The 25,443-nt window shown below is 39.6% G+C and overlaps 3 protein-coding genes across 34 annotated transcripts in view; 2 read left to right on the top strand and 1 right to left on the bottom strand.

Annotated features, from left to right (window-relative positions):
- The window catches only part of LOC105395354 (poly(rC)-binding protein 3), a 172,293-nt gene extending 161,299 nt beyond the window's left edge, over positions 1-10,994 (top strand). For 2 of the 6 annotated variants that reach the window (XM_048623138.1, XM_048623139.1), the window contains 3 exons: positions 5,188-5,312; positions 5,852-6,006; positions 7,099-7,451. In XM_048623138.1, the coding sequence (XP_048479095.1) occupies positions 5,188-5,312; positions 5,852-6,006; positions 7,099-7,384 (566 nt within the window). In that variant the 3' untranslated portion in view covers positions 7,385-7,451. Of the gene's footprint in view, positions 1-5,187; positions 5,313-5,851; positions 6,007-7,098; positions 7,452-10,234 lie in introns of those variants that run through there. The other 4 variants (XM_048623142.1, XM_048623141.1, XM_048623140.1 and 1 more) reach the window with 4 other exon arrangements.
- On the bottom strand, positions 413-1,982 carry LOC119694885 (foot protein 1 variant 1). Its single transcript, XM_038122345.2, has 2 exons — positions 1,842-1,982; positions 413-1,584 (listed from the first exon to the last, which is right to left on the bottom strand). Exon 2 carries the CDS (start codon positions 1,577-1,579, stop codon positions 551-553), a length of 1,029 nt encoding a protein of 342 aa, XP_037978273.2. The 5' UTR covers positions 1,580-1,584; positions 1,842-1,982; the 3' UTR covers positions 413-550.
- Positions 10,995-18,315: 7,321 nt separating the features above from the next.
- LOC105384426 (glutamate-gated chloride channel) overlaps positions 18,316-25,443 on the top strand; it is a 91,235-nt gene continuing 84,107 nt past the window's right edge. For 10 of the 27 annotated variants that reach the window (XM_038115341.2, XM_038115256.2, XM_038114655.2 and 7 more), the window contains exon 1: positions 18,317-18,656. The gene's annotated coding sequence lies outside the window, so the exon portion shown is untranslated. Of the gene's footprint in view, positions 18,657-25,443 lie in introns of all 27 variants that reach the window. The other 17 variants (XM_038114994.2, XM_038114773.2, XM_038114248.2 and 14 more) reach the window with 3 other exon arrangements.

Here is a 25,443-nt window from a genome sequence, read left to right as displayed (position 1 = left end):
TGTCAGAACATTTTAACTTACACGTTTAAAATTTTTCTAATAAATTATTATTCTATTCTATTGAGTTAAGTTTTATCTTTACTAGAATAATGATTTGCTTTTACCTTAATAATTATTGTTACCTACATTGTTTGGTAACCAAATTTTATAAAATTAGATTCAGGGCATTAGCTTTAATTTTTTGGTTTTATATGATAGATAGATAGATAGGTAATTGTAGTCTTCTAAAGTTCAACTTTTTTGTACATTTTTGTTCAACTTACTTAATTTACGATTATGAATGTCAATAATAATTATTTTGCAAAATTGCCACGCTACTATCTGATGACATTATGTTTTTACCTAAAATGTCTTTCGTTCGTTGCGACCGATTACGATTCAGTTTAAGGTTAAAAGAAAAACAGTATGCATATTAATTGAAACAAGATGGTTTATTCTTTCAATTTAAACAGAGGTAACATTCTACTTCATAAAGTTTACATCAGAAATCTATAGTTACTCAGCACAAAAATACCTCTGCTTCATTCCTTTGATTCGGAAATGCCAACGCTTAGTTGAGGATCTCGGGGAGGGTCATAGCGGGGGCGGGGGCGGGGGCGGCCTCCACGACGGAAATGGGAGAGGGGGCGGCCTCAACAACAGTGATGGGAGAGGGGGCGGCCTCAACCACGGTGATGGGAGAGGGGGCGGCCTCTACAACGGTGATGGGAGAGGGGGCGGCCTCAACAACGGTGATGGGAGAGGGGGCGGCCTCAACAACAGTGATGGGAGAGGGGGCGGCCTCAACAACGGTGATGGGAGAGGGGGCGGCCTCTACAACGGTGATGGGAGAGGGGGCGGCCTCAACAACGGTGATGGGAGAGGGGGCGGCCTCAACAACAGTGATGGGAGAGGGGGCGGCCTCAACAACAGTGATGGGAGAGGGGGCGGCCTCAACAACGGTGATGGGAGAGGGGGCGGCCTCTACAACGGTGATGGGAGAGGGGGCGGCCTCAACAACGGTGATGGGAGAGGGGGCGGCCTCAACAACAGTGATGGGAGAGGGGGCGGCCTCAACAACGGTGATGGGAGAGGGGGCGGCCTCAACAACAGTGATGGGAGAGGGGGCGGCCTCAACAACAGTGATGGGAGAGGGGGCGGCCTCAACAACAGTGATGGGAGAGGGGGCGGCCTCAACAACAGTGATGGGAGAGGGGGCGGCCTCTACAACAGTGATGGGAGTGGGGGCGGCTTCGACGACAGTGATGGGGGTGGGGGCGGCCTCAACCACGGTGATGGGAGTAGGGGCGGCTTCCACAACAGTGATGGGGGTGGGGGCGGGCAGGCCGACGGGCGTGGGGGCGGCTCCGACGGGCAGGGGGCTCACGTCGACGACGTCGGCGGCGGCGGCGGAGGTCTTGATGTTGAGGATGATCTGCACGAGCGGGTTGTTGGCGCTGGTGGTGGCGGGCGCGGCCTCGGGGGTGAAGTCCAGGATAGCGGGACCCATGGCGATGGGCTCGAAGGCCGGCAGCGCGGGCCTGGTGGGGCCGGCCGCGGAGAGCGCGACCAGGGCAGCGGCGAATACTAGGAATTTCATCTTGGCTGCGGGTGAAGGGAGAAGATTAGAGGTGGAACGTTGTTAGGGTTGTTTGATGTTCGGGAGTAAAAGTTTGGGGGATGGTTGGTAATCCAACCAAGCAATAATGCATTACTAAAAATATATCTTTTGGATTATAATAACAAAGGATGTGCGGGAATTTTAGTTTGGAACGTCGTTCGAGTAATTCGTTTTGTTAAAAATACTTATTGGGAATAGTAAACAGGAGAGACAAATAGACCAAGTGGAATTCTGTGCTTACCTGTTTGTTGTTAGTTTAGTAACTATGCTTGATTCCGAAATTACATGCTAATTTATATGAAAACATTATCGTACTCGGTATTAGGGTAGTAAATTTAAAGATAACTTTTTCATTGTGAAATTTTATTGATTTACAATTTCTATAATACCTTGAATGATTCCGTACAATTTTAAAAGATATCGTTATCAAAATCACACTATCGATCTAATTCCACAATAAACTGCCGTAAATTTAGCTGTAGGAAACAAAACACATTGTTATTGTTTAGTTAGTTAATCCATTGTCTATTGAACATTTTAATCCATGTGTGATCGTAAATAGTTTACCACTATCTCGTTACAAACATGGTAAACATTATGCAAAATAAAGTAGTGTTAGGCATACTTAAGTTATCTGATACGAATGAAGAGCCATATGGATAGTCTTATTCACACTAATGCCAAGGTCCGATCTTCTTAGCGTATCGGTACAATACTAGACCTGAGCTACTAGTGAATTGAATACTCTTTTACCTTTTAGTCTTTAGCTAATGTAGGTGTCAAAGATTTATCTCTTTAGGCTATTATCTCTTCGTAGACATATCTTTTAATTTTTCTGGCATTGTCATGTGAGCTGTTAGTTTTTATGACTCGTAGATTATCGAATCTTTAATCCACAATACATAATCTGTTTCCGTTTAATAAATAATGTAGATACAAGAAGCTCTTATCATTCTTGTCTGGAAGGTTTTTGTTTTTTCTGAAGGAATTTTACTAAGGAACGTTGAAGTCGCGAAAAATCTGCTGTTTCAATACTTAAGTTAAATACTTACCAATACGTATAAAGTAGATGTTTTAGCGATTTCACAGTTCGTCCCATAGTAGTGAACTGTGATCACACATACCTGTAAAAGATACTTCTGTCTGTGTTGTAAAATATCTAGAAGTTACAGGTTTGAGGCTTCATAACTTGCGACCATAGAAAATTTGGACACAGGCCTATTATGATGGTGGCGGAGGCGCCATAATAATAGGCATAATGCATCCTAAATTATTATTTTTAGCCTGCATTGTAAAAAACATAGAGATTTTTTTTTATTCTACCTATACCTACATACAAATTATGGCCTTCACTGCTCTTCACCTGTGACCACTCCTGGGCTCGGGGCGCATTTAAGACGGGACATAAGTTTTGCATCGCGCTCACTCACATTGCGCAGCGTCATGAGCCAAGCAATAATGTAAATTTAAATAAGTTAAATTTGTTCTTTCTATTATTAATAAAATCGCCCCAATTTTAGCTAACATCTTTAATAAATGTATCGCTGAAGGTGTGTTCCCAGATCTTATGAAATTTAGTAAAATTATACCTCTGTTCAAAAGTGGGGATATGGAGGACCCTGCAAATTTCAGGCCTGTCTCGGTTCTTCCAGTTTTGAGTAAAATATTTGAGAGGGTCATACTCAGTCAGATGCTTTTGCATTTCAATGATGCTCGATTGTTTCATAGCCAGCAGTATGGTTTTACAAAAGGCAAATCAACAGCCGATGCCGGTACTGCGTTGATTAATCACATATTTGACGCCTGGGAAGACCATCACGATGCTATTGGAGTCTTCTGTGATCTGTCGAAGGCGTTTGATTGTGTAGACCATCAGACTTTAATTTCGAAACTTAGATACTATGGAATAGGAGGAAAGGCTTTAGATTTGATATCTTCATATTTAGACAAGAGACAACAAAGGGTCGATATTAACAATACTAAATCACAGGGGGCTCATGTAAAAATAGGCGTCCCTCAAGGATCTATTCTAGGACCATTTTTATTCCTCATTTATATTAATGACTTGCCTTTTATGGTTGAAAAATTGACTAATATAGTTTTATTTGCTGACGATACTTCTTTGCTTTTTAAAGTTAAAAGAAGAGAAAATAATTTTAATGAAATTAATTCAATTCTATCTGACATACACGATTGGTTTACCGTTAATAATCTTCTATTGAATTCTAAGAAAACGAAATGTATTAAATTTACACTGCCGAATGTTAGACAATGCGATACTAACATTATTCTAGATGGGAATAAATTGGACCTAGTTAATGATACTGTCTTTCTTGGGATGACTATAGATTCAAAGTTACAGTGGGGACCTCACATTGAAAAATTGTCTGGAAGGTTGAGCTCCGCAGCTTTTGCTGTACGGAAAATTAGACAGCTGACCGACGTTGAAACCGCCAGATTAGTTTACTTTAGTTATTTCCACAGCTTATTATCGTATGGCATTTTGCTTTGGGGTAGAGCAGCTGATATTGAAACTATATTTGTATTACAGAAAAGAGCCATCCGCTCTATATACAAACTTGGTTCCAGGGATTCATTGAGAGAACTATTTAAAGAAATTAACATCCTTACAGTTCCATGTCAGTTCATTTTTTCCAATTTAATGTATGTACGAAAGAATATTTCAACTTTTGATACAATTGGCAGTAATCATGACATTAATACTAGGAACAAGCATAAGCTGGCTTTTCCAGCGATGCGTCTGGCGAAAGTTAATAAATCGTTTTTAGGGTACTATATTAGATTTTATAATAAGCTTCCAGCAGAAGTTGCTCAAATGCCAGAGAATAAGTTTAAGTGTTACATTAAAGAGAAACTCAGTAAAAAAGCTTATTATAAAATTGATGATTACTTAGAGGACGTTAATGCATGGCTGTGATAAGTAGTTAGCTCTGCTCATATTATTATAATAATAATTATTAAGCTTATATGTATTGTATACCAACTAGTTTTAAGTCTTTTTTTGAAAAGATGGCTCAGGAGTTTCTTGCCTCCGTTCTTCTCCTTAGACAGAAAGAGCCCCCCCTTATCCGAACGGAGAGTAATTTGTAAAAATTGACGTTCATCAGAAAATTTTATATTTGTACGATGAATAAAAAAATTTGAGTTTGAGTTTGAGTTTGAGCGAGCGCGACGGAGAACTTTGGTCACGTCTTAAATGCGCCCCATACTAGTCCCTCTGGTAGTCATGCACATTGCACAACATGTAACGGTTAGTGAATGCCGTCGTTAAGCCTAGTCAGAGGCCTTCGGGCGGCTTGAAAACATCTGACAGTCGGGTTGCCCACTTACCCGACAACTCTCTCAGCACAAGCTTGCTTGTGTTGGGGTCCTCCAACCCGCACTAGGCCAGCGTGGTGGACTACGCCTAAACCCTTCCTTCATTGGAAGGAGACTTGTGCCCCAGCAGTGGGGACGTCATGGGTCGTGATGATTCCCACGGGAAAACTTTATAAGGCGAAGCGAAGCTCGCAGGGACAGCTAGTTATTAACATATAACAGTATACTAACATCGCCTTGTCTCCCAGCAGCGCTGGCGGCGCTGGCGGGGTCGCAGCTGCGGTCGACGGCGGCGCGCGGCGCCCCGCCCCCCGCGCAGCAGAGCCACGAGATGAGCGTGCCCAATGAGCTCATCGGGTGCATCATCGGGAAGGTAATATAACTTCATCTTCGTCTTTAGGCTTTAGCAGTCTAGTGCTGGAAGTAGGCCCAGAGCATGCCACTGGATCTGGATGAATCTGTAGCTTTCCGCAAATCATTTTAAATTTTACATCGAATGAATGAATGATGAATCAGAATCTGAACATAGGACGGTCCAGGAGCGTCAACTCTACCCCTACTTGCACCACTTATACATCATCATCATCAGCCCCTTATCTTCCATCATTAAACATGGCACTCTGCCAAGGAGCGCTAACTTAGCCTCCACTACTAGCTCCCTGTTAATTGCGGCCACAACGCAGCTTACAGGAAATACTTAGTTGGTTGAAAAGATGGCTCAGGAGTTTCTTGCCTCCGTTGTTCTCGTAAGACAGGAAGAGAAGATAAGAAATCCGAACGGAGAGTAGTTTGTAAAAGTTGACGTTCATCAGAAAAAAATACATTTATACGATGAATAAAAACATTTGACTTTGACTTTGGTTGCAACATGCGCAAATGACCTGTGTAAAACCTCTGTCTTTTCCGTACCAGGGCGGCACGAAGATCGCGGAGATCCGCCAGATCTCGGGCGCCATGATCCGGATATCCAACTGCGAGGAGCGCGAGGGCGGCTCCACGGACCGCACCATCAGTATCACCGGCAACCCCGACGCCGTCGCGCTCGCGCAGTACCTCATCAATATGAGGTAAGTACTGTAGATAGATAGGGTATAGGTGTGAAGGGTTAACTGGTTAAGCAGTATTATGGTAAGCGTCCGCCTTTTGGTTTCATACGTGTCGGAGCAAACGGATTTTCATAAATCTATGGAGAAACGCAATGGCGTTGAAGTGCACGGAACTGTGTGAATTTCCATAAGTACCTACAAATAATACTGCGTATTGTGCCGAAAGATGGGCGCTTACCTTTAAGCGGCGGTTACACGATAACTGTACACGGACCGAGTGAATGTTCGGCAAGTTTATGAGGAATGTGTAGACAACCTTTGGATGGATGGATTAAAAATATATACGATAGGGCTGAGACCGAGTTTGGTCAGCGCAAACTGTTATCGTGTATACGCCGCTTTAAACTGTGTCTTTTGTTATTACTGGCACGCATTGATAGAGTTTAAGAATATATTATAGGGATCGTTATTGCTGCAAATATAAAAAGATCTCGGATTTCACCTCCCTAATAACTCTTTCCATCCGAATAAATATCCAATGTCCAATGTTATCTTTGTCCAATCTTGTCCACATCAACTGCCCACGAACCCACCTCTTGAATAATTCAATATTCCCCATAATTTCCCAACGAATACTACCTTTACCTCCACGGGACTGTTTCGAAGTCGACAATTTTCGAAAACCACGGTAGCTGATACGGAAACACGCATTCAAAAATACATTAACACAGGTGTCGGTGAAATAAGCTTGGTAAGTGTACCATTTGTTACAAAGTCCTCTCAAATTACGAGCGGCATTTTTATAACATGTTTCATAAACCTTCAGTACCTTCACCTCCTTCACCATACCGCGCTACGGACACAAGTCCGAGTGCACCGCACACCTACTCCGAACCTTATCCAACTACCACTGGAACCAGAACTCGTAGCAACCACCCTCTGTAACGTTCCACACTAGTGGACTTTGCAGCGGTGTTTATTAAATTAAGCTCGTGTTTCTGCGTCCAGTGAGTAGGAACCTAAGAACCCGCCTGTTCCGCATCGGCTGCCCTCGCTTCGAGGCGGTCCGTCCCGAGCTACCCTCTCATTGCCCCATTGCCCCCCCCTCGCCAGTGTGGAGCTGCAGAAGGCGAACCTCGAGGGGGCGGCGGGGGCGGGCGGGGGCGCGGCGGCGGGGGGCAGCAGCCCGCTCGCCTCCGCCATCCCGCTAGCGCAGCTGCTGAGCAAGCCCAACCTTGGCGCGCTGAGCTCGCTGTCGGCGCTGGGCGGGCTGTCGGAGCTGCTGGCGCCGGCGCCCGTGCAGACCACGGGGGTGCACCGCTCGCACAAGTTCCCGCGACACAAGGATGAGGACAACAACTCCAAGTCGTCTAAGGACCGCCGGCTCACACCCTACTAGATGTTACTCTGCTTCAAAGAATGTGTATAGAATGCGTGGTAAAAATATAGCAAGAGTCTTGTGACGTTTGGTGGACAGATGCTCACGCCTGGCAAATAAAGTTCGTTTTCACTTGAAAACCAACAGATGACAGATAAAATGTATGGATTTGACAGTTGTCATAGGACGCGTGCTATATTTAACTAAGTAACTTATGATCCTGATCAGTCGGTACTGTGGTGTCCCGAGCGTATGTGCGAATTCTGTTAGGAATTGAGCCGGTTGTATATGGCTGTGTGTAATTAAAAGAGCGTTTAGTTATTTAATAGGTAACTATGTGTGGAAGTCTATCTAGAAAGTCCGGCTTATAAATTGCAAATTTTCCAATAGACAGTTTGAGTTATCTGTCCATTATAATTTAAGATCTTAGTTTCCATAAGTTTTGGTAATAAATAAAAACACGTTTGATGAAGGGATATCACAGTATTGACTGATCAGATCATTGTTTGACTAGTGTAGCGGTTAAACTGCGTCGCAGGGGCGGTTGGTCAGAAGTAGTTTTAAGAAAATGTAATTTAAGCAAATCTTATCCTCTCAGTCATTCACCGGACACATTTTAAATCATGTAGAAAAGTTGAAATTATTTTGAAGTTGACATAAATTGACCGAAGGCAGAATAATATCACATAAGGTATCAATCAGTTCACTATGTAAACATTTAATTAGATCAACTAATGAGCAATACGTCATCGAATATACGGAATTTTTGGAAACTACATATTTTATAGATAGTTGATCTAGTTAACATTTAATCCGTTATTTAGTTCCGTTAGTGGCTATTTATGATTTTCGACTGAAATGTTTATCATCAGCATCAAAGCTTTGTAAAATAATAATTAAACCATTTGACCAACAATTTGATAGCGTTGAATCGGGCTAGGTGTAGTTATGTTATAGTTTTATATTTGCGTATGAAAATTTTACGTGTGACTTTGTAGTTTCGTTTAGACCTAAAATAAGCTTATTAAAGTTAATAAAAAGAAGGATAGTTTAAACCTAGTTTATTAGGTTAATATTTAAATTTAGTCATCGATTTTGACAGTTTTGTATGTACCAGTTGTGTATGTAATGCAGCTGTTGACCTGTAGTATATATATGTTGTAAGCCAGAGGAGAGGCGGTTCGAGACAATAGTAGTACATAGACGCTTGGCGGAGGCTGTGCGTGTACATTGCTTGGCATTTAATCGTGTTGTACATAAAACGGTGAGAATAAAAAACAGGGTGTTATGAGAATCAAATAATTCCCCTTTTAGACGAAATTACATAAATATGATTGTATCCGACGATGTCTTTTGAGATACATTTTGTGTGAACCGATGAGTCTTTTTTATTGATTGTATATAGAAAATGTAGTACATAAAAGTACTTTTAACTAATACTGAATCAATAATAGGTACATTTTATGAAATCGTTGCAATATCATACAAACACGTCTTGCTTAATTTAGATATAATATGTGCAATGGCGCATTTTATATTAAGTAAAATAGTTTCTGGTCAGCTAAATGATTCTATAATGTACTTACCTCGATGTTGTCAAATAAAAGACGGCACAGAAGTAAGTTTCATATAACTATCCAACATGGATAAATATAGTAGGTACCTACTTACCTAAAACATTCCTGTGTAACAAAATTCAATACGAGATAAAAAAAACTAAAATCCTTGAAAGTATCCAGTCCATGTTAGAAGTATGAAAAGTTAAACTGGAACTAACTGTTGAATGAATTTGTAAGTTTAAATAAGTCGGATCTAGCTCATCACGCCTATAGAACGCGTTAATCTAAAGTAAATTTTCGTATAAATTATGAATATTTTTACCAATTTCATAGGTATACTAGATGGTTATGTCATCACTTTATGATAGAATTTTGTAATTAAGCAATACTTACAGTTTTCACACAATATTTAGTATGTTTTTATTAAACGTTTTGATCTTTCTTATCGCATAGATTTCATTATGAGTAGGTATAGTCACAAGAGTTTATATTTTAAATAGAATACTAACTCTAAGATGGATGCTGTATCAAAGTTATTTTAAATCAATCTGACTGCTTTTCGCTGATCGATACATTTTTGAAATGCAACAAATCCAACATCTGCAGTTCCAATATCAAAATATGCGTCAGATCGGTTTGATTAGAATAACTTTATTGCGGAATCCGAGCTTACAAGATGTCGAGATAGTCGACGCTAGATGAAATGAAAATGAAAATGGAGGTCCAATTACTAAAGTGTTGGCACCGCGATGGCAGCGCCAGTACATTATCAATAATTCTTACTTATTTTCAATCAATCATGTTAATTTTAAGCGAACAGCACTTTGGTATCGTTTCGGTAGTATTTATATAACTCGCTAGTTATTGTTAAGTGGAAGTGTTTTATTAAGTGCCGTATTTAATAAAGGTAATAAAAGCTGTGGTGCGTTGTTTCTCTGCCCCGAGACTAATGTTGAATGCGTGTTGAGCACAGGACCCTGTGTCAGGTATATCCCTACGAGTCCTCCCCCGACCCTCAGCCCTCCCGGACACCGGTAAGCCTGACTCCTATACTATTACTGTCCTGGCGGCCCTACGCATGCAGGGCCCTCCCTTCCGATCCGAGAGAATGTAGACCGACTTTGTAGCATACACTTTTATTTTATTGTTTTGTTTTATGATATTTGGAGAACTTACAGCTATAATAAAATATGGGAATCTATTTCATAGGTACTAGCCAATTACAAGTTCCCACATGTTTTGATGTTGATATTTTTTGTTTAGTTATTAATGGCGAATGTATGGTCCGTGGCTAATCGCGTGTGTGTTGCAGGATCACGATGGAGACGGCGGGGCTGCCGCTGCAGGGCTACCACTACGTGGCCCCCAGCCACATCGTGAAGGCGCCCATCCACTGAGCGGGGCCCCGGGGGGGCGGGGGCGGGGGCGCGAGGGACGGGGGCTGCCCCCCGCCCCGGCTAGTACTTCACATGAGACCAAACCACCAGGAGGCGATTGGCAATTTTTAGATAACTAGCTAAGCGTATGTTTACATTTGTTACAAGTTTATAAGTATTTTAGATATTCTTATATTTATTCTCCACTCGTATTTAATTGAAGTATATTTGGAAGGTCGGCGTGCACACGCGAGGAAATCAGGGACACGTGGATGAGACATAGCTAACTAGTATACTAACGGATAATATTGAGTATATCTTTAAATTATGTGCCAATTCCCCTCGGGCCACGGCCGGCGCGCGGCTTTCAGTTTTATTTAAAAGGCGAGAGAGTTTAGAATTCCCCGCCCGCCGCGGGCCGGCCGTGGCCGCTAGTGTAACAGACGACAGGATTTAGCTAAGCTGATCGAATTTACTATTGAATTAAGCGATCAAACGTTTTAACCTAACGGCTCGATTGGTTTTATTAATTTATGATCAGTACTGACCACAAAAAGAATGTTCAAAGTAAGTAAGTTTGGCGCGTGGTAGTGTATGTAGCGGGCGCGGTAGCGTAGTGGCAGAGAGAGACGGTTCAAGACAATATTTGTAAATAAAGTAATCGTAATGGCGCGCCCCGCCCGCGCCCACGGGGGCGCCTTGTGGGGCGCCAGGCGCGGGGGCGCTAGGCGCGGGGCCCAGTGGGGCGCCGGGCCCGGGGGGGCGTGGGGCCCAGGGGGCGCCGGGCGGAGACGAAACCGATGGGATCAAATCCTTTAAGAATCTTCAATATTTGCGGAGCGACCGACTCTACACTCTCCGATCACAATCAACTATAGTGTAATACAAAATATTAGTGTTGCTAAATGTGATAGAGTCTTCTCATTTGTATTTTGAATTTATAGAGATCTCTAATTGTTTCATATGCATCGGCTGATGGAAATTTTATGTCGAATTAAAATATTGGTTTAGGGATCAAAGCCAAAGATTGTTGAACGTTTTTTTTTACATTAGTATTGTTGTGGATCTATGATGTACTCAGTTCTGGCGTAGTCGGCTGTCGTAGCGGAGCAGACCGCTCTCTCTAGACTGTCACATTAGTCGTAGATCGAGATATATAGTCCTGTGGTAATCAAACATATTTCCAAAAAACTAAAAAAAAAGAAAAATAAAAGACTTAGGCTAACGTAGGATAAGTAATACTAGGACCAGTGGATTTAAATAAAATCACTTTCTTTCTAAAAATGTTACAACTTAAATTAGTGCCAAATATTTTAGATTCGGATGTGACATAATAAGTACACAATAATAGTTATTTATTTTTCACAATTATTGACATATTTATTATACATGATAAATAGTCGGTCGTGCGGTAGGTTCAAACACTGCTGATACTGCAATAAGATATCACTAGTTGTAACGATTACCCTTATCATGTGTCAAAAAGCAATTCGAACGTACCTACTTAATTATACATATTATACCTAAATGTGTATCCACTTATTGTTAATTTTGCACCGTAGGTTAAGGTGATTGGATGTTTCGGACATATCCCTGTTGTACTCCCAAGTCTTCCCCTTCAGTATTTCAATAATAAATTAATTATAATGAATGATTGTGCCAATGTTGTGAGTAAATTTACGTGTGTATTTGGAAGCGAGTTGCAGCAATGTGTCATTCTGTCTCGGAGATATCGGCGGATGCTAGTCAAATTGTTCTGAGAATAAAAGACAAATGTTTAATCAAATTATGTACTTAAATGCTAGTCAAAATTATGTTCTATTGGTGTTTTGTTTTGTGGAGTATTTTATTGGATATATTGTGGAGTTGTACTTGTTCTGAGGCGAGCCTTGCAAGTCGCAGAGGAGTTTTTAAAAATATAAAAGTTAATAATTTTCAAGTGGTCTCGTTGCAAGTAACGCATTAGCAATACAATACAAAGATTGCTAAGAATCAATTATTTATATAATATTAAATCGCAATTAAGACAATGTATAGAGCTTTGTACATTAAGTACACACAGGTTTAATATAATTAACGTAGAGAATACTCAAAAGAGAGATGAAGTTAGATTTTTGAGAAAAAAATATGTGAAAATGAGGTTTTCTTAGCTGTGATTATAATTGAAAGTGCACTTTTGTGCAGGAGGGCCGGTGGATTAGCAAATGTGAATCGTATTGGTGAGAGAATTAGATCTAGAGTTTAGTGCACGCTTATTAGCTGGTAATGTGGTTCACAGAGTAACGAGTGCACTGCTACGGGGAGGGGGGTATATTTTGTAATTAAAGATATAGAATATGTCGTGTACTCGATGTTCTAGCAGCAAACTTGATGCAAGGAGAGTTGATGTTTTCAATACATTATACATAATTATAGTGCAATGCAATTATACAATTAGTAAATAAATTAGAGTTAAATTATTAGTCGTGTACCTATGTTACGTTTCTCTCAATGAAGGAATAATCATTTTTATATTACTCACTATAGAGTAAATTATAGGTCAATATTGTTATTGTTATTTTGATTTGCTCAATTTTTGATTTTATGTAAGCTAAGCTTGAAATGAACGTAGCTATTATTATTATTGTGTTGTTTAGTGGAGTATTTACGAGTAAAGCAACTATTTCCCATTGAGTCAAGATTACTTATGCAAACACTTGCTGTTGCTCCAAGCTGGCACCACGAGACACTCAGTGCCTTTGATCATCGGTTTTATTTAAAACTTCACTGTTGTTATTATTTTGTTTCTTTATTCCAAATTATATTAGCCTTTATTAACAGGGTCAGAAAGCGCTGTACGATAATGTAAAATTTATTCAATTTAAGCAAATATTTAAATGTATTAAAATTTTCTTAGCACCTGAATTTAATATCATAATGCACCATTTTAAACAGTCCTTGAATTTCTGTATTCTTATAAATATTAACATTAAGTTTCTTCTCGAGTAAAGTGCCACTTGTATCTGGATGATATTGTAGTGAATTCAGACTCGTCTACGTTACTTCTTGTCAGCGCAAAGTAACGAGAATGCAATAATATCAATATTATAATATTCTTAAATAACATATTTTTTAAATTCAAAATACAGGTCGGTCATTACGATTGGGTAATTATGGGTTGTGTAAATTTGTTATCTATTTACAAAGATCTGTATAACTTGCTTCTAACCCTTCTTAGGTACCTATAGTAGCACTGCGTAAATATTCGTCTGCATTATAAATTATAGTAGATATAATACCAGGGTAAAGATAGTCACGCGTTCACATAAAGCCTTTTAAAGACAGATTAAATCCAAGATAGCGACTGAAGACGACGCACGTTGCGTGGCGCAATACTTCAAATAGTTTAAATCTATGTATTCCGAGTGCTTATTGTATGAAACAGATATTTTAAACGCGTTATACTGCTGAAAATCGATTTAAATGATTAATATTTGTAGGATATAAGCTGAAGTATATAAGACCTTTCTTATTGTGAATCATATTTTGTCTTCGACAAATTCAAGTTTCTTGAGATGCACGCTTGCTTCTTATACGAGTAAAGTATGCTTTCATGTTTTCAGTTATAATTTAAATGGAACTCTCAAATTCCATTTGAAAACAAATAGAACGTGTCTATAACCGTTTTGAAATATTTGATGCTGAATCAAAAAAAAACTTTATCTTATCCATCTACTTACTTCATATTAAAATTCGTTAATGATTGTACCTAAATGTTTACAATATTATTATTTATCTAATGCTCAATTTCTATGTGTTTTTGTTTATTCGGCACCTTTGTAATGTTGAGTTATATCAGTCATATGCAACTCAGCACCTAATAATGGCTATTTTAAAAGCATTTAATTTTTTATCTTATCTAATCGCTTTTTCAGGAATGATTTTCTCCATAAAATGTAGATGGAGTACCTACCTAGGTACCTAATGTACTATCTACTTACTTGCTTACCTTTTTACTTTCAGTAAATTTAAGGTTCGGACTGGAAAAGTGTTTTAAAAGACAGTTTTAGTTAAGTACTTACATATCTAAATGTATTGCAAGTTCCGTTTATTGTGTAGCTAAATAACATCTGAATATCCCGACTGTTGGATTGTACCTTGGTATTCAACTTCTCAATAATAATATAATTACAAACTAAACGGAACTTCAGTTATTTTGCTTGTTTTATTATAGTAGGTATAGTATATGTTACAAAAATAATACTCATTGGATCCATATCTTTTAAAATATCAATTGTAATTGTCGACATATCTTATGGTTTTTATACTTAGGTATGTCTTGAATTGATTATAGTGTTAATAAATGTTGTACTTACATAAACCAGTTACACGGCTACGGTATACTGTCATTGAACTTCATTTCAGTATATTGAATGTTTGTTTTTCATTATGTTAAATAAAGTGTGTAAATAATATTTGGATTTCATTTATAGCTACATAGCTAGAACCTACTTAGTAACATAGTAACATGTAGTCTTGGGTAGGTACGCTCATAGCCATACACCCCTACCTCTGGGGCACCCTCTGACCCATAACCGACTGGGGGTTACTCTACTGCTCAAGTATTTATTAATCTGTGCTCTAGCTTTACAAAAAAAAAACGAACGAACGAGAGCTATCCTGCGATGGGGAAGAAAACCAAGTAAAACTTTGGCAGCACCAGCGAGTGTGCCTTTCTGGTTCTGGCCAATTACATTGTTGGGGAGAAAAAATGGCGACTGAACCAACCAATTAGAACTGGGGAATTAGGCACAGTCGCCTAAGGCGCCATCTGTACCTAATTATAGCTTTTAGTTTTTCTCCCCATTGGTAGGTACGTTCAACGCAACGGGATAGAGTCGTGGTTAGCGCATCAGCGTTCTCCGAAACTCCGTTTCCCGTAAGCTAGAGTCCCTTAGGTATTCGTGTATCAATTAGGTAATTAGGGAATACTTTGTACACAGTATCACCAGAAGGGCTATAACGGGGCGCATTTAAGACGTGACAAAAGTTGCTTTAATTTTACCTTTACATTGGTCGCCATTATTCGGGCACGAATTTCGACTTGCAGCAATTAAAACTTTATCAGAAAAGCCTGTCTTAACAACTACCAAACTCTGTCCTGAAAACTGAAAAAGTTATTGTAGGTAACTTAGGTACAGCCAGCAAAAGATATAATTATGTAAGGCACCCCAGCGCAAACAGTTTAATTTTATGATCCACATTTATTTTTATAGTTACCTAATCTTCGTGAGTTAGTCGCCAATTCTACTTACTACACGGTATGTATCCCTGAAGACTGGTATATTCCTACATAAGAAGCTATACGTACCTACCTATGTATAATCTAATTGTAGCTAGTTTCATCGGTAAATGGAAATCAAAAGATTGCGTGTTTGTCCTCTGACCGGTTTTCCCCACTTAGCATACCTTGATGATAGGAACTGAAAATCAATAAGATTGCACAAGCACCTACCAATTTGCTGTCACGACAATACGCCGAGTTGCGAGAATGCTGTTCGACGATTAATTGAATTGCAACTCCATAAATAGGTAGGTAAGTATAAGTAAGTATACGAGTATTAGGTTATATAGCGGAGGTATAGTGGTAAGTAACGTACCTACGTAGGAACCTATACAATACACTAGTTACTGGACCTATGCTCTGGACTTCTGGAGTTGACTGCAGGCGCGGATCCAGACCTCAAAATAGGTGGTGGGCAAGTCGAGCGCAAGTCTAAAAAAGGTTTATTTTCCTCGCCTTGAAGTACTGAAAGCTGTTTTTTTTTGTATGATATTCATAAGAATGAATTTCCAAATTCTGATTTCAGTTTCAGGCTTAGATATACCATGCTGCACATGTAGTTTTCGGCTTAGTATACCAATTTTGCAACACCCTGTATACTGATAATCCAAAAATTCGTTCTTAAAATTATCGAAAAATCATATTTTTTCCCCCTCTCCCATACAGCGAAAAGTTAATTCGAAACAAAATTAGAGTATGCTAATATACAGCAAATTTTTTTCAGAATTATTGTAATAGTATTTCAAAAGTTAAATTTAAGGAGGGGACGCGACGGGAGTTTTCAGTACAAGTCTACTTACCTGAGATAGTTTTTCTTTTAATTTTATCATATGTACCGTGATTTTTTTCATATTTTTTGAGCCAACCATTTAGCCAGCTTGGAGGGACAAATTTTGAAAGACCTATTCAACGATATCCCACACTATCGAAACACCAGAAAAAATATACTCATCCCCACTGTACGTGAATGGGTTATTTTATTTTAGTATTTTGTTGGAGCTGTAAATTTTTATATCTATGCAAAATAACAGCTTGATACCTTTACCGGTTTCTGAGAAAAAGGGTGGTGACACTGGTGACAGACACACAGACGGAAGGACAACAAAGTGATCCTATAAGGATTCTTTTTTTCCTTTTGAGTTACGGAACCCTAAAAATATAAAACCGACTTCAAAAAACCTAAAAATTTAAATTATGTCTGCTTTACCAAAAAAGGCTTTCTTTTAAATTACTGAACATTGACTTATCGAGATCAAAATAATCTCGTTGTACCTATACATAAATAGTGACTTTGGTCGTAAGCCGAAACACAGACTCTTGGCATGTTAGAAAATTTTATGGATTTTAAATTCTTTAATAACTATCGGGAGGGCTTTCCAGATGGAAAAAAATGACATAGCATAACCAGAAATCATCTCATCATTACTATAAAAAGCCATACCTACCTCCAAAGTGATAAAATTACTAAATGATAATATTAAAATCCCGTGGCTAGATATGGCAAGTCATTTAGGTGATGGGCATGCCCACCTTGCCCATATGGGTGAATCCGCGCCTGGTTGACTGTTAAATTATTCTACCAAACGACATACTGTAAGTTTCAGCAGTACCCTACGTCTACGTCTCATAAGATTGAGGAATGGTGGTTTTCAGTCGGATTCAAAATTTAAATAAAGTATAAATTGAGCTATGGCCTTTTCTGATCCCGTAGAACATGGGTTTCTTTGTCAATGTATGTAATGCATTAAGATATAGATGCTTAAGCCCACTAATAGATGGCGCTGTCTACCTTTGCTAAGATAGATGATAGTCCCGAACCATAAAAAGTCTGGTATGAAATACAAAACACAATCACTCCGTCAACGATGCTTTGTAAGGCGGTTCCGCCTTCTATAAGTACCCCATACCAGTCACTTCTCTGGATTGCTCACGTTTGCCGACTAAGCTTAGCTTTAGTTAAGTACCTACATAACAAAGTACCTATATACCGACCCAAACTGACCAGTCGGAGGGTCTAGTTTACCCAGTCATAAAATAAAGCTTTGTTGTTAGTTTAGTACTTACATAGGTGCTACCTATATTACCTATTAGGTAGTTATCTAATATTCAATCTGGAGGCCTGCATTGTTTTTATAATGCGTATCGGTGACTAGGCATGGTATAGTCACCGTCGTGAAGGGTTAGCGTCAGTCACTGACTGCCCAAGGTGACTTTTTAGTTTCAGGAAACTCGACGAGGCTAATTTCTGTACCTACCCCATTTGTACGCATACATATAGTTATATGTTTGTAGGCGCTAGGCATGTAATCGTCTGACCCGTGACAGTAGCAAGGACCCTGCAGACAAATACAACACGTCATTAAACTATAAATAGAAAACTACAGCAACCGCGAAGGACAAAGCACGTGTAATTGAACGTTAGCGAGCCACAAGGATGGCATAGGCCGGGGGATCAATAGGATCGCCTGACGTCGCCATATTAACTGTTGCATGCGATGCTTGGAGGTTGGAGGTCACTTGGCGAAAAAGTAGGTAGGTACATTAATTGTGGAGGAAATAGGTCAAAATTTTGCGTGCGGAAACGCTGGGCGGGCGGAGTAGAGTCAGTGGTCCGGCGCTGCACGCGGCGGGGCGGGCGGGGCGGGGGCGGGGGCGGCGGGGCGCAGGCGCGGCGCCGCGGCGGCTCCCCCTGGCGTCGCTGCGGAGAGTTGCGTAACCGCCGCACTCGGGCCCGCACGCTCGCTGACCGCTCCGCGCCGGGATGCGGCGACACTACAAAAACTAAAAAACTTTATCGCACCGCGCGCCGTGCACCCCCAGCCCCGGTCTCTACTTCGGGAGACGACGAATATTTTTTTTCCGGACTTTCAGCCGCTTTTTATTGAGTTGGAAAAGTTTTCTCGAAGTTGCGATAAGTGTGTCCCGAAAAGTTGTGACGACGGTTTTAAGTGTAGTGTTTAATTTGTTTAATTTTGTTTTGCCGCCGGGTGGGAGCCGCGCTGGTGGGCAATCGATAGTCGGTGGGAGCGGCGAAGGTAACCACTATATTCTATTCTGTTCTACGTCTATACACTGGGTACATACACCGATCGATTTTTCGCACATAAACAGATTTTACCAAGCCGGCCAGCGGCAAACTTTGCAGTCGCGAAAGAAGACATTACTGTTTGCGTATGTAGGTAGGTGATGCCGTTAAACTTTATCGTAACGTTTATGCAGGCTTTTACCGTTGTCGTAAACATGCGATACAAAGGGCTGAGCATGTTGATCGAGTGTGCGGTAATGTAGCACCTACCCGCATACCTAGCCTACCCAACTGGTGATATTTTCCTTCTACGAAATAGAAGTAAAGTGGTGTAGCATGCATTGTATATGTATAAATGAAGGCTCCAGCGGACAAAAGAGCCGCCGTGTGACGTCACCGAGACACTTTGTTGTTACATGCGGGTACTTCGTAATTACGTTACAGCACTTACAGCTTGGCCTGTAATACAACCACTTCTGAACTAGTTAGCAAGGTATTGAAAGTATTGGCATATTACCGGTTTACTACTTTTATGTTTGAAGATGCTTAGGTACCAAGGAGTCATTGGATGACAAGACTAAACTATAGAATTATTCTAAAAACACAATGCAAGTGTAGGTATCGTAGGTAAACTTTAATTCTTGAAATAAATATTTGCTGAGCCGTCTGTTTTTCAGTTCGTTCCATTGTCCGCTAGTGCGATTACGTAATGAAACCTAGGAAAGTCCTGACTGAAACATAAAGTACAAGTACGCATATCACTCGCACGGTAACAAACTAACAAGCTATTTCAACCGGTCTTTGTTCTAGCACCTCTAGTTCTAGTTCGAACAAACAAAGCGATCCGTCGCGGCTCGCGTCGTATATCTCCGAACTGAGAGTCAAACGAACTGAAGTTACTCGCGGGCTCTCGGGACCAGACTTGCAGCACTTGAATCTTATAGATAATGTGGATGCACTTTGCTAAAGTTACTACTATGATACTTTAGGGGTGGCGCACAGCTTTTTTATGCTTAGATATAAGTACTTACCTAAACATCGACAAATGATAGTACATAGATGCCTCAAAATTTAGGGTAGCAGCATATTCTTTGAAAATCATGGTCATAAAGAAAGTTTCACTGATATTATGAATTTTACAGTTTTTTTTTTAAATTACTAAAATTAAATTTAAAAAAATGTGTTAAAAAAATATATAACTAAGTACTTATGGCTATACTATACACAATAATACATAGGCAAGTACATAATAAGTAACTTCATTGATTGATTAGATTCCGTGAACCACGACAAACCGACAATTAGGCGAGCTTGTACCTGTAATTACTTAGTTAAGGTGGTTTTCATTTCCTTCCAGTACATTAGCCGGCTCGCAGATGACGGTGAAGATTAGAACTAATGACTGCTACCATTAAAAACAGCGGCGTGAGTAGCCGGGGCGATTCCCAGGGGGTCACTCCAGGTTACGAGAAACCAAGTTTTTAAGTGCTGGTGTATTTATCACGATTCTATCTCGCTGTATTAGTAGCGAGTGTATGAACTCACGTTCGTTAATATTAAGTGAAGCTAGCGTAGCCCCTCTGGAACTGTTTCGCAAAGAGCCTGAAAACTCGACGAGGGAAAGACATCAACGCAGCTCCGAGCGAAGTTCTCGCGTTTTAATGTACTTTACTCAATTTTATGTACGTTCGTACTGTAATTGGGTATTTCATCATAAACGGATAGTATATTTATGATATTATTTAGTTTAATATATTCACAGCAATGGTTTTTATATAATATAGCTGTTCCCGCGAGCTTCACTTCGCCGTAAAAAGTTTTCCCGTGGGAATTCTGGAATAAAAAGTAGCCTATGTTCTTTCTCAGTTTCTAGACCATATGTATACCAAATTTCGTTATAATCCTTTCAGTAGTTTTGGCGTGAAAGAGTACCTAACAGACAGACAGACGCAGTTACTTTACCATAATATTAGTTACTAGGATAAAATCTAAATGCTGCATTGGATATTTTATATACCTACTTAATTATTTATTTACGGGTTGTGTGTGTGTACTATTACACTAAACAATAGTTCCCACAGCACGTCTAGATCTACCCGCAGTGGCGAGAGAAGCGACCTGCAGCTCCCAAGTTTCCCCATTCCAGGCCTCGCGGGAACAATAAAACCTTGAAATATCAGCCTGTCTGCTTGTTTTAAGCTGCGTACAGACCGGCCAAACGAACGCCAACGAACGGGTTTCGTTGACCTTCGTTGCTGCAATCTGCCCTGTATTATGTATGATGGGCGCTCGTTGGGCAGGTCTGTACGCGGCTTTATGAAGGCTTCCGTGCGCCTGGCTGTTTCTGTTCTTGTGATGAAGACTGATAAGCTCCGAGTCACGCATAGATACAACAGACATCGCCGTAAACCTTTGGCGATTATATTTAACAAGCTCTTGCTTACGAATGCCTACGATTTTAGGTAACATCATATTAGAATAATAGAATGTACAAAATTAAACATTTATGCCGCAGCTTAGATATAATAATGTTAATAGGTACTTCTTTAATGTGTTATTTTCAATCTGGCTGTTGAATTATGATGAAGATGAAATTAACATAAAACATAAAACACAGTACGTAACTACGGAAATATTGTATCTGAACGGAGGACTAGGCGTAGGCATACTAGGCATCGCATTGTCTCTCAGCAAACAACAGCTACCTCACCTACCCAGGTACCTAAGAACTTCTTATAACCGGAGCTGGATGCTGCCAAAACCTGATAGTCGGATTTGTCTCTTTGCATAGTGAACCTAATACCTGCCTGTGTTATGAACTTAGAATCAAGTCTAATTAAAGCTAAAGCTTTGTTTAGGTACACTATAGGTAATATATAGTAAATATAGCATGAGTAATAATTGAGTAGCTACTTTCTGGGGTAAGAACCTACTTATGTAATTTCAATATGAATAAAAATGATCCTAAAACAAGTACCTAAGTATATACGGAAACCTTCCAACTTCCTATTGGACAAATCCTTTCTAAACAATAAATTCTTATACAATATTTGCTCTGCCAGCCTTCCCGGTCCCGCATTTATAAGCAAAGACAAAGATACCCACTTCTATTCTTGTCGTAAAAAGAACAGTTTATTTATCAAAGCAACCTCAAGGGACGTAAGCTCAATATACAAAAACCCTTGTAAACGGCGGAGTTCATGACCTAAATTGGATTTCTCAAGTGTTTTTAATTTACAAAAACAGTTTCAGCTAATTGAAAATAGGTGAAAGCTTGATTTTTGTTTGTTTGTGCATCTACTTAATGAAATAAGTACCTAAGTAGAATAGAATACTCTTTATTTTGCACCATTAAATACAACATTACAACTTATATATAAAATTGTACAAAAAAGACGGCCTTATTGCTTAAAGCAATCTCTACCAGACAACCTTTAAGTAATAGTATTGTCGAAGAGAAGAACGAAATTGGTGGATTTTATACACACACGCACACACTCACGCTTTGTACTAATGTACTCCCTTGCGGGGTAGGCAGAGGTGCATTGCTGCACCCACTTTTCGCCAGAGTGTTATGTTAGTCCCAATGTAATCGGGGGCGGGCCTATTGCCATTTTACGGGCACATCCAAGACCCGAGAACAAATATCTGTGTTTAAACAAATATCTGCCCCAGCCGGGAATCGAACCCGGGACCTTCGGCTCAGTAGTCAGGGTCACTAACCACTACGCCATTCGGTCGTCGGTGGATTTTATAGTAGCTGACTATGTCTTTAGGTAAAACAAGGCATCCAATTAAAAAAAATGTAGTGAGTAATACAGTAGGCATGTATTGCAATATTAATAAAATACATAGCTTTGAATTACAAAGTAGAATTAATGACTTATTAAGGTACCTAACTTCTCTCTTGTATTCAGTATTTACATAATTTTTTCTATTGATTAACAAACTCAATGCTACTTTTATACAAAATAAAAGTAAAATATGAGAAGAACCTATAACAACTTGCTTACTGGTTGGTATTCCTACAGCAGTCGCTACTGAATAAACCAGTGGCGTCGTCGGGTCGTTCAACTGGCTCCCATGCAATTTTCAGTTTCTCGAAACCTTCAGTGAAGACTGCATTGAAACCTTTGAACTCATAACTCAAACTCAGTACTGGCAGGGACACATCGGCAGCTTATACTAAGCTCTTTTTTGCTTGGGACATAGAGTTCAAAATATAAACTGCTCGTAGCGATCACAAGCTACGAATGGTTCACCATTTACTTTGTTTTGAAATAAAAATAAAGTTTGTGTTGAAATATGAGTTGAGAAATAGCTTCAACTGTGAGTGGTTATAAAGACTTGGTTCTTTATTATGCTACTGTTATGTTTGCTTGAGGAATAACTCACTCTTTCACGACTATATCCTCGCTGAAAAAGTTACATACTTAGTAGATTCATTAAAATTAGATGAATACAATGTGTTTATTTAGTGAGTTTTGAGATGTTATGTATATGTTATTGGTCATCTCATCTCAACTGAAATCGCATTACAATTAATCACGATAATTAATCTAAACATCTGTTACGACCTGACTAGCGAGTCATTATCCAGGCTTACCGCAAATAAATAGAGATATAGATATAGAGAGAGCGCGGATAGAGCCACTGAAATTAGCTGCTGAATAAAATATGAAGTTTGCTACATGGTGCCAACACTGGTAACTCTCCGCCATACAGACACAGAGTCATACAAGTACAAAACTCGCAGCTACACGATACGGATAAACATACATCGTGTGGATTGAATAAATCAGGTATACTGTAGTGATATTGTATTGTTTGACGGCCCGGGCTGCGCTGCACATGTTGGCACTGTCATGAAACGATGATGCAGTGTAGAATCCTTAAGGTAAGCGTACACCTGCGCCATCGTACGCAACAGATGCATTGTATTCAGTACTATTTGTATAGAAATTCAAAAAAGTGCGTCCATTTCATCGGCATTGCCAACGCTGTTTCTCCATAAATTTATGAAAATTCGTTTGGTCCAACCAATTCTTACGATACCGAAAGGTGAACGCTTACCTACCTTTATAATACATTCAAATCTTCTTTACTACCATGCATACGTACCGGAAACTACATAAATCAACATTAGGGCTCGAACTTTGCAAATTATAATGAGAGCACGTCTACCTCGCCATAAACTCTCATTCATATCTACCCGAGTAATAACCGCGATGGAGCCCGTAGTTTATGCTCTATTCTGCTTTGAAAGTTACAACTAATATAAAACTAGAAGAGATTCTGCGTTTTATAGCATTGTTTATTTTTCTAGAAAATTGCTGGTAAACTTTTAGTTGGTGGCCATATTTTTGTTGATTGTTCATGTTGAATAGGCACGGACTACATAAAAGAACTTCATTTTTATGTTGGAATATATGTATTTACGTTTAGTAAGACAGATTGTTTTTCACATGACTATTAAGTAATTTAGTCAAATACTTTGCAATTTTAATTAAGTTGAAGCTGGTAGAATATCTGGTGTGGCAGCCATTCAAAGTGCTGGAGAACCTAAATATCTTCCTGAAACAATGGAAGCCCAAAATGCATGTACATGCCTTGTACATGCATACCTGACCATGACATTATAGCACTTTGTTTGCAAAGACATTTTGTTTGCCCTTCGCCACTCCCATCACTGCATAAAAATGAATATAGAAGCAGTACCTAACCTAGCCGTTGAGATGGCGGTAGAAATTCCACCAACATCCACTCATATCCCACGAATCCCACAATCCTCAATCAAAACCAATCAAAGAGTTACACATGATCGAATGCACACCTCGCTCCTAACATCACAGCTAGTGAGGACGAACAGCTGTTTCGTCAGCGAATGTCAGCCGCCGCTATAATTAGTCAGCGCCCGCGTGTCCGGCGACCTTCAACTGTAGATCTATTTCTCTATCGTTTGGCGCGCACGTGTGTCTACATTGTGTTTGTTCTGCACTCGGCTATGCGGAACATATGGGACGGACGAATATCTGAGAGAAGACGATGATCATGCCCGTAAAGTTTAATGGCATATCCTTATGTTTGAATGGGTGCCTTAAAATTCTGCCTTCAGCCTTCCTCATCTAGTCGCTACTGGCAACGACGTCCGGGGGGTGTCCAATACCTTGATTAGATATAAATATTACTAATTTTATAAAACGGAAAGCTATGATAAGTAAAACACAGATAAAATTACAACACTTAATATGATTCACAAAGTAATTTCACCCCTACGGAACACTAGGGATCCACATAGCTATCGTGATGCGATTATCCAAGTCATTTCCACCAGTGGCAAGGGTTTAACCATTTCCATGTAACATTAGTCCCGCTTCCTTTGTGTGAGCTGGCACATTGCAGATATCTATCTACTCACTGTGCTCCTCCTCAGAGGTACCCTTCATATGTTAATGAGGAGTTACGACTGGCATTGCGATGAGGACTGAAGAGAGATATCATTATGTCATAATCGGAATTTAGTCGCTTCGTTAGAGGAATAGACGGCACCAAAAGACACTTATACCTAGCGATATAATTTATGTTTGTAAATATTGTTTTATTCTTCTACATAATGTTTCTTGTATAGTAATAAAATCGTAGTGGTAGTGTACCTATATTCATCACAAATCAATACAAACAGTATGTAGTTCTAAGCGCGCTCTCGTTTGAATGTCCACTATAAATCCAGATATATTTTAGAGCCATTGTTGGCTGCAAGCTGCAAAGTTTCTGAATCCAAATTTATAACGCCATTT

Source organism: Plutella xylostella, chromosome 9 (genome assembly GCF_932276165.1).
Source record: "Plutella xylostella chromosome 9, ilPluXylo3.1, whole genome shotgun sequence".
Classification (NCBI taxonomy): Eukaryota; Metazoa; Arthropoda; class Insecta; order Lepidoptera; family Plutellidae; genus Plutella; species Plutella xylostella.
This window is presented reverse-complemented; position numbering and strand designations above follow the sequence as displayed.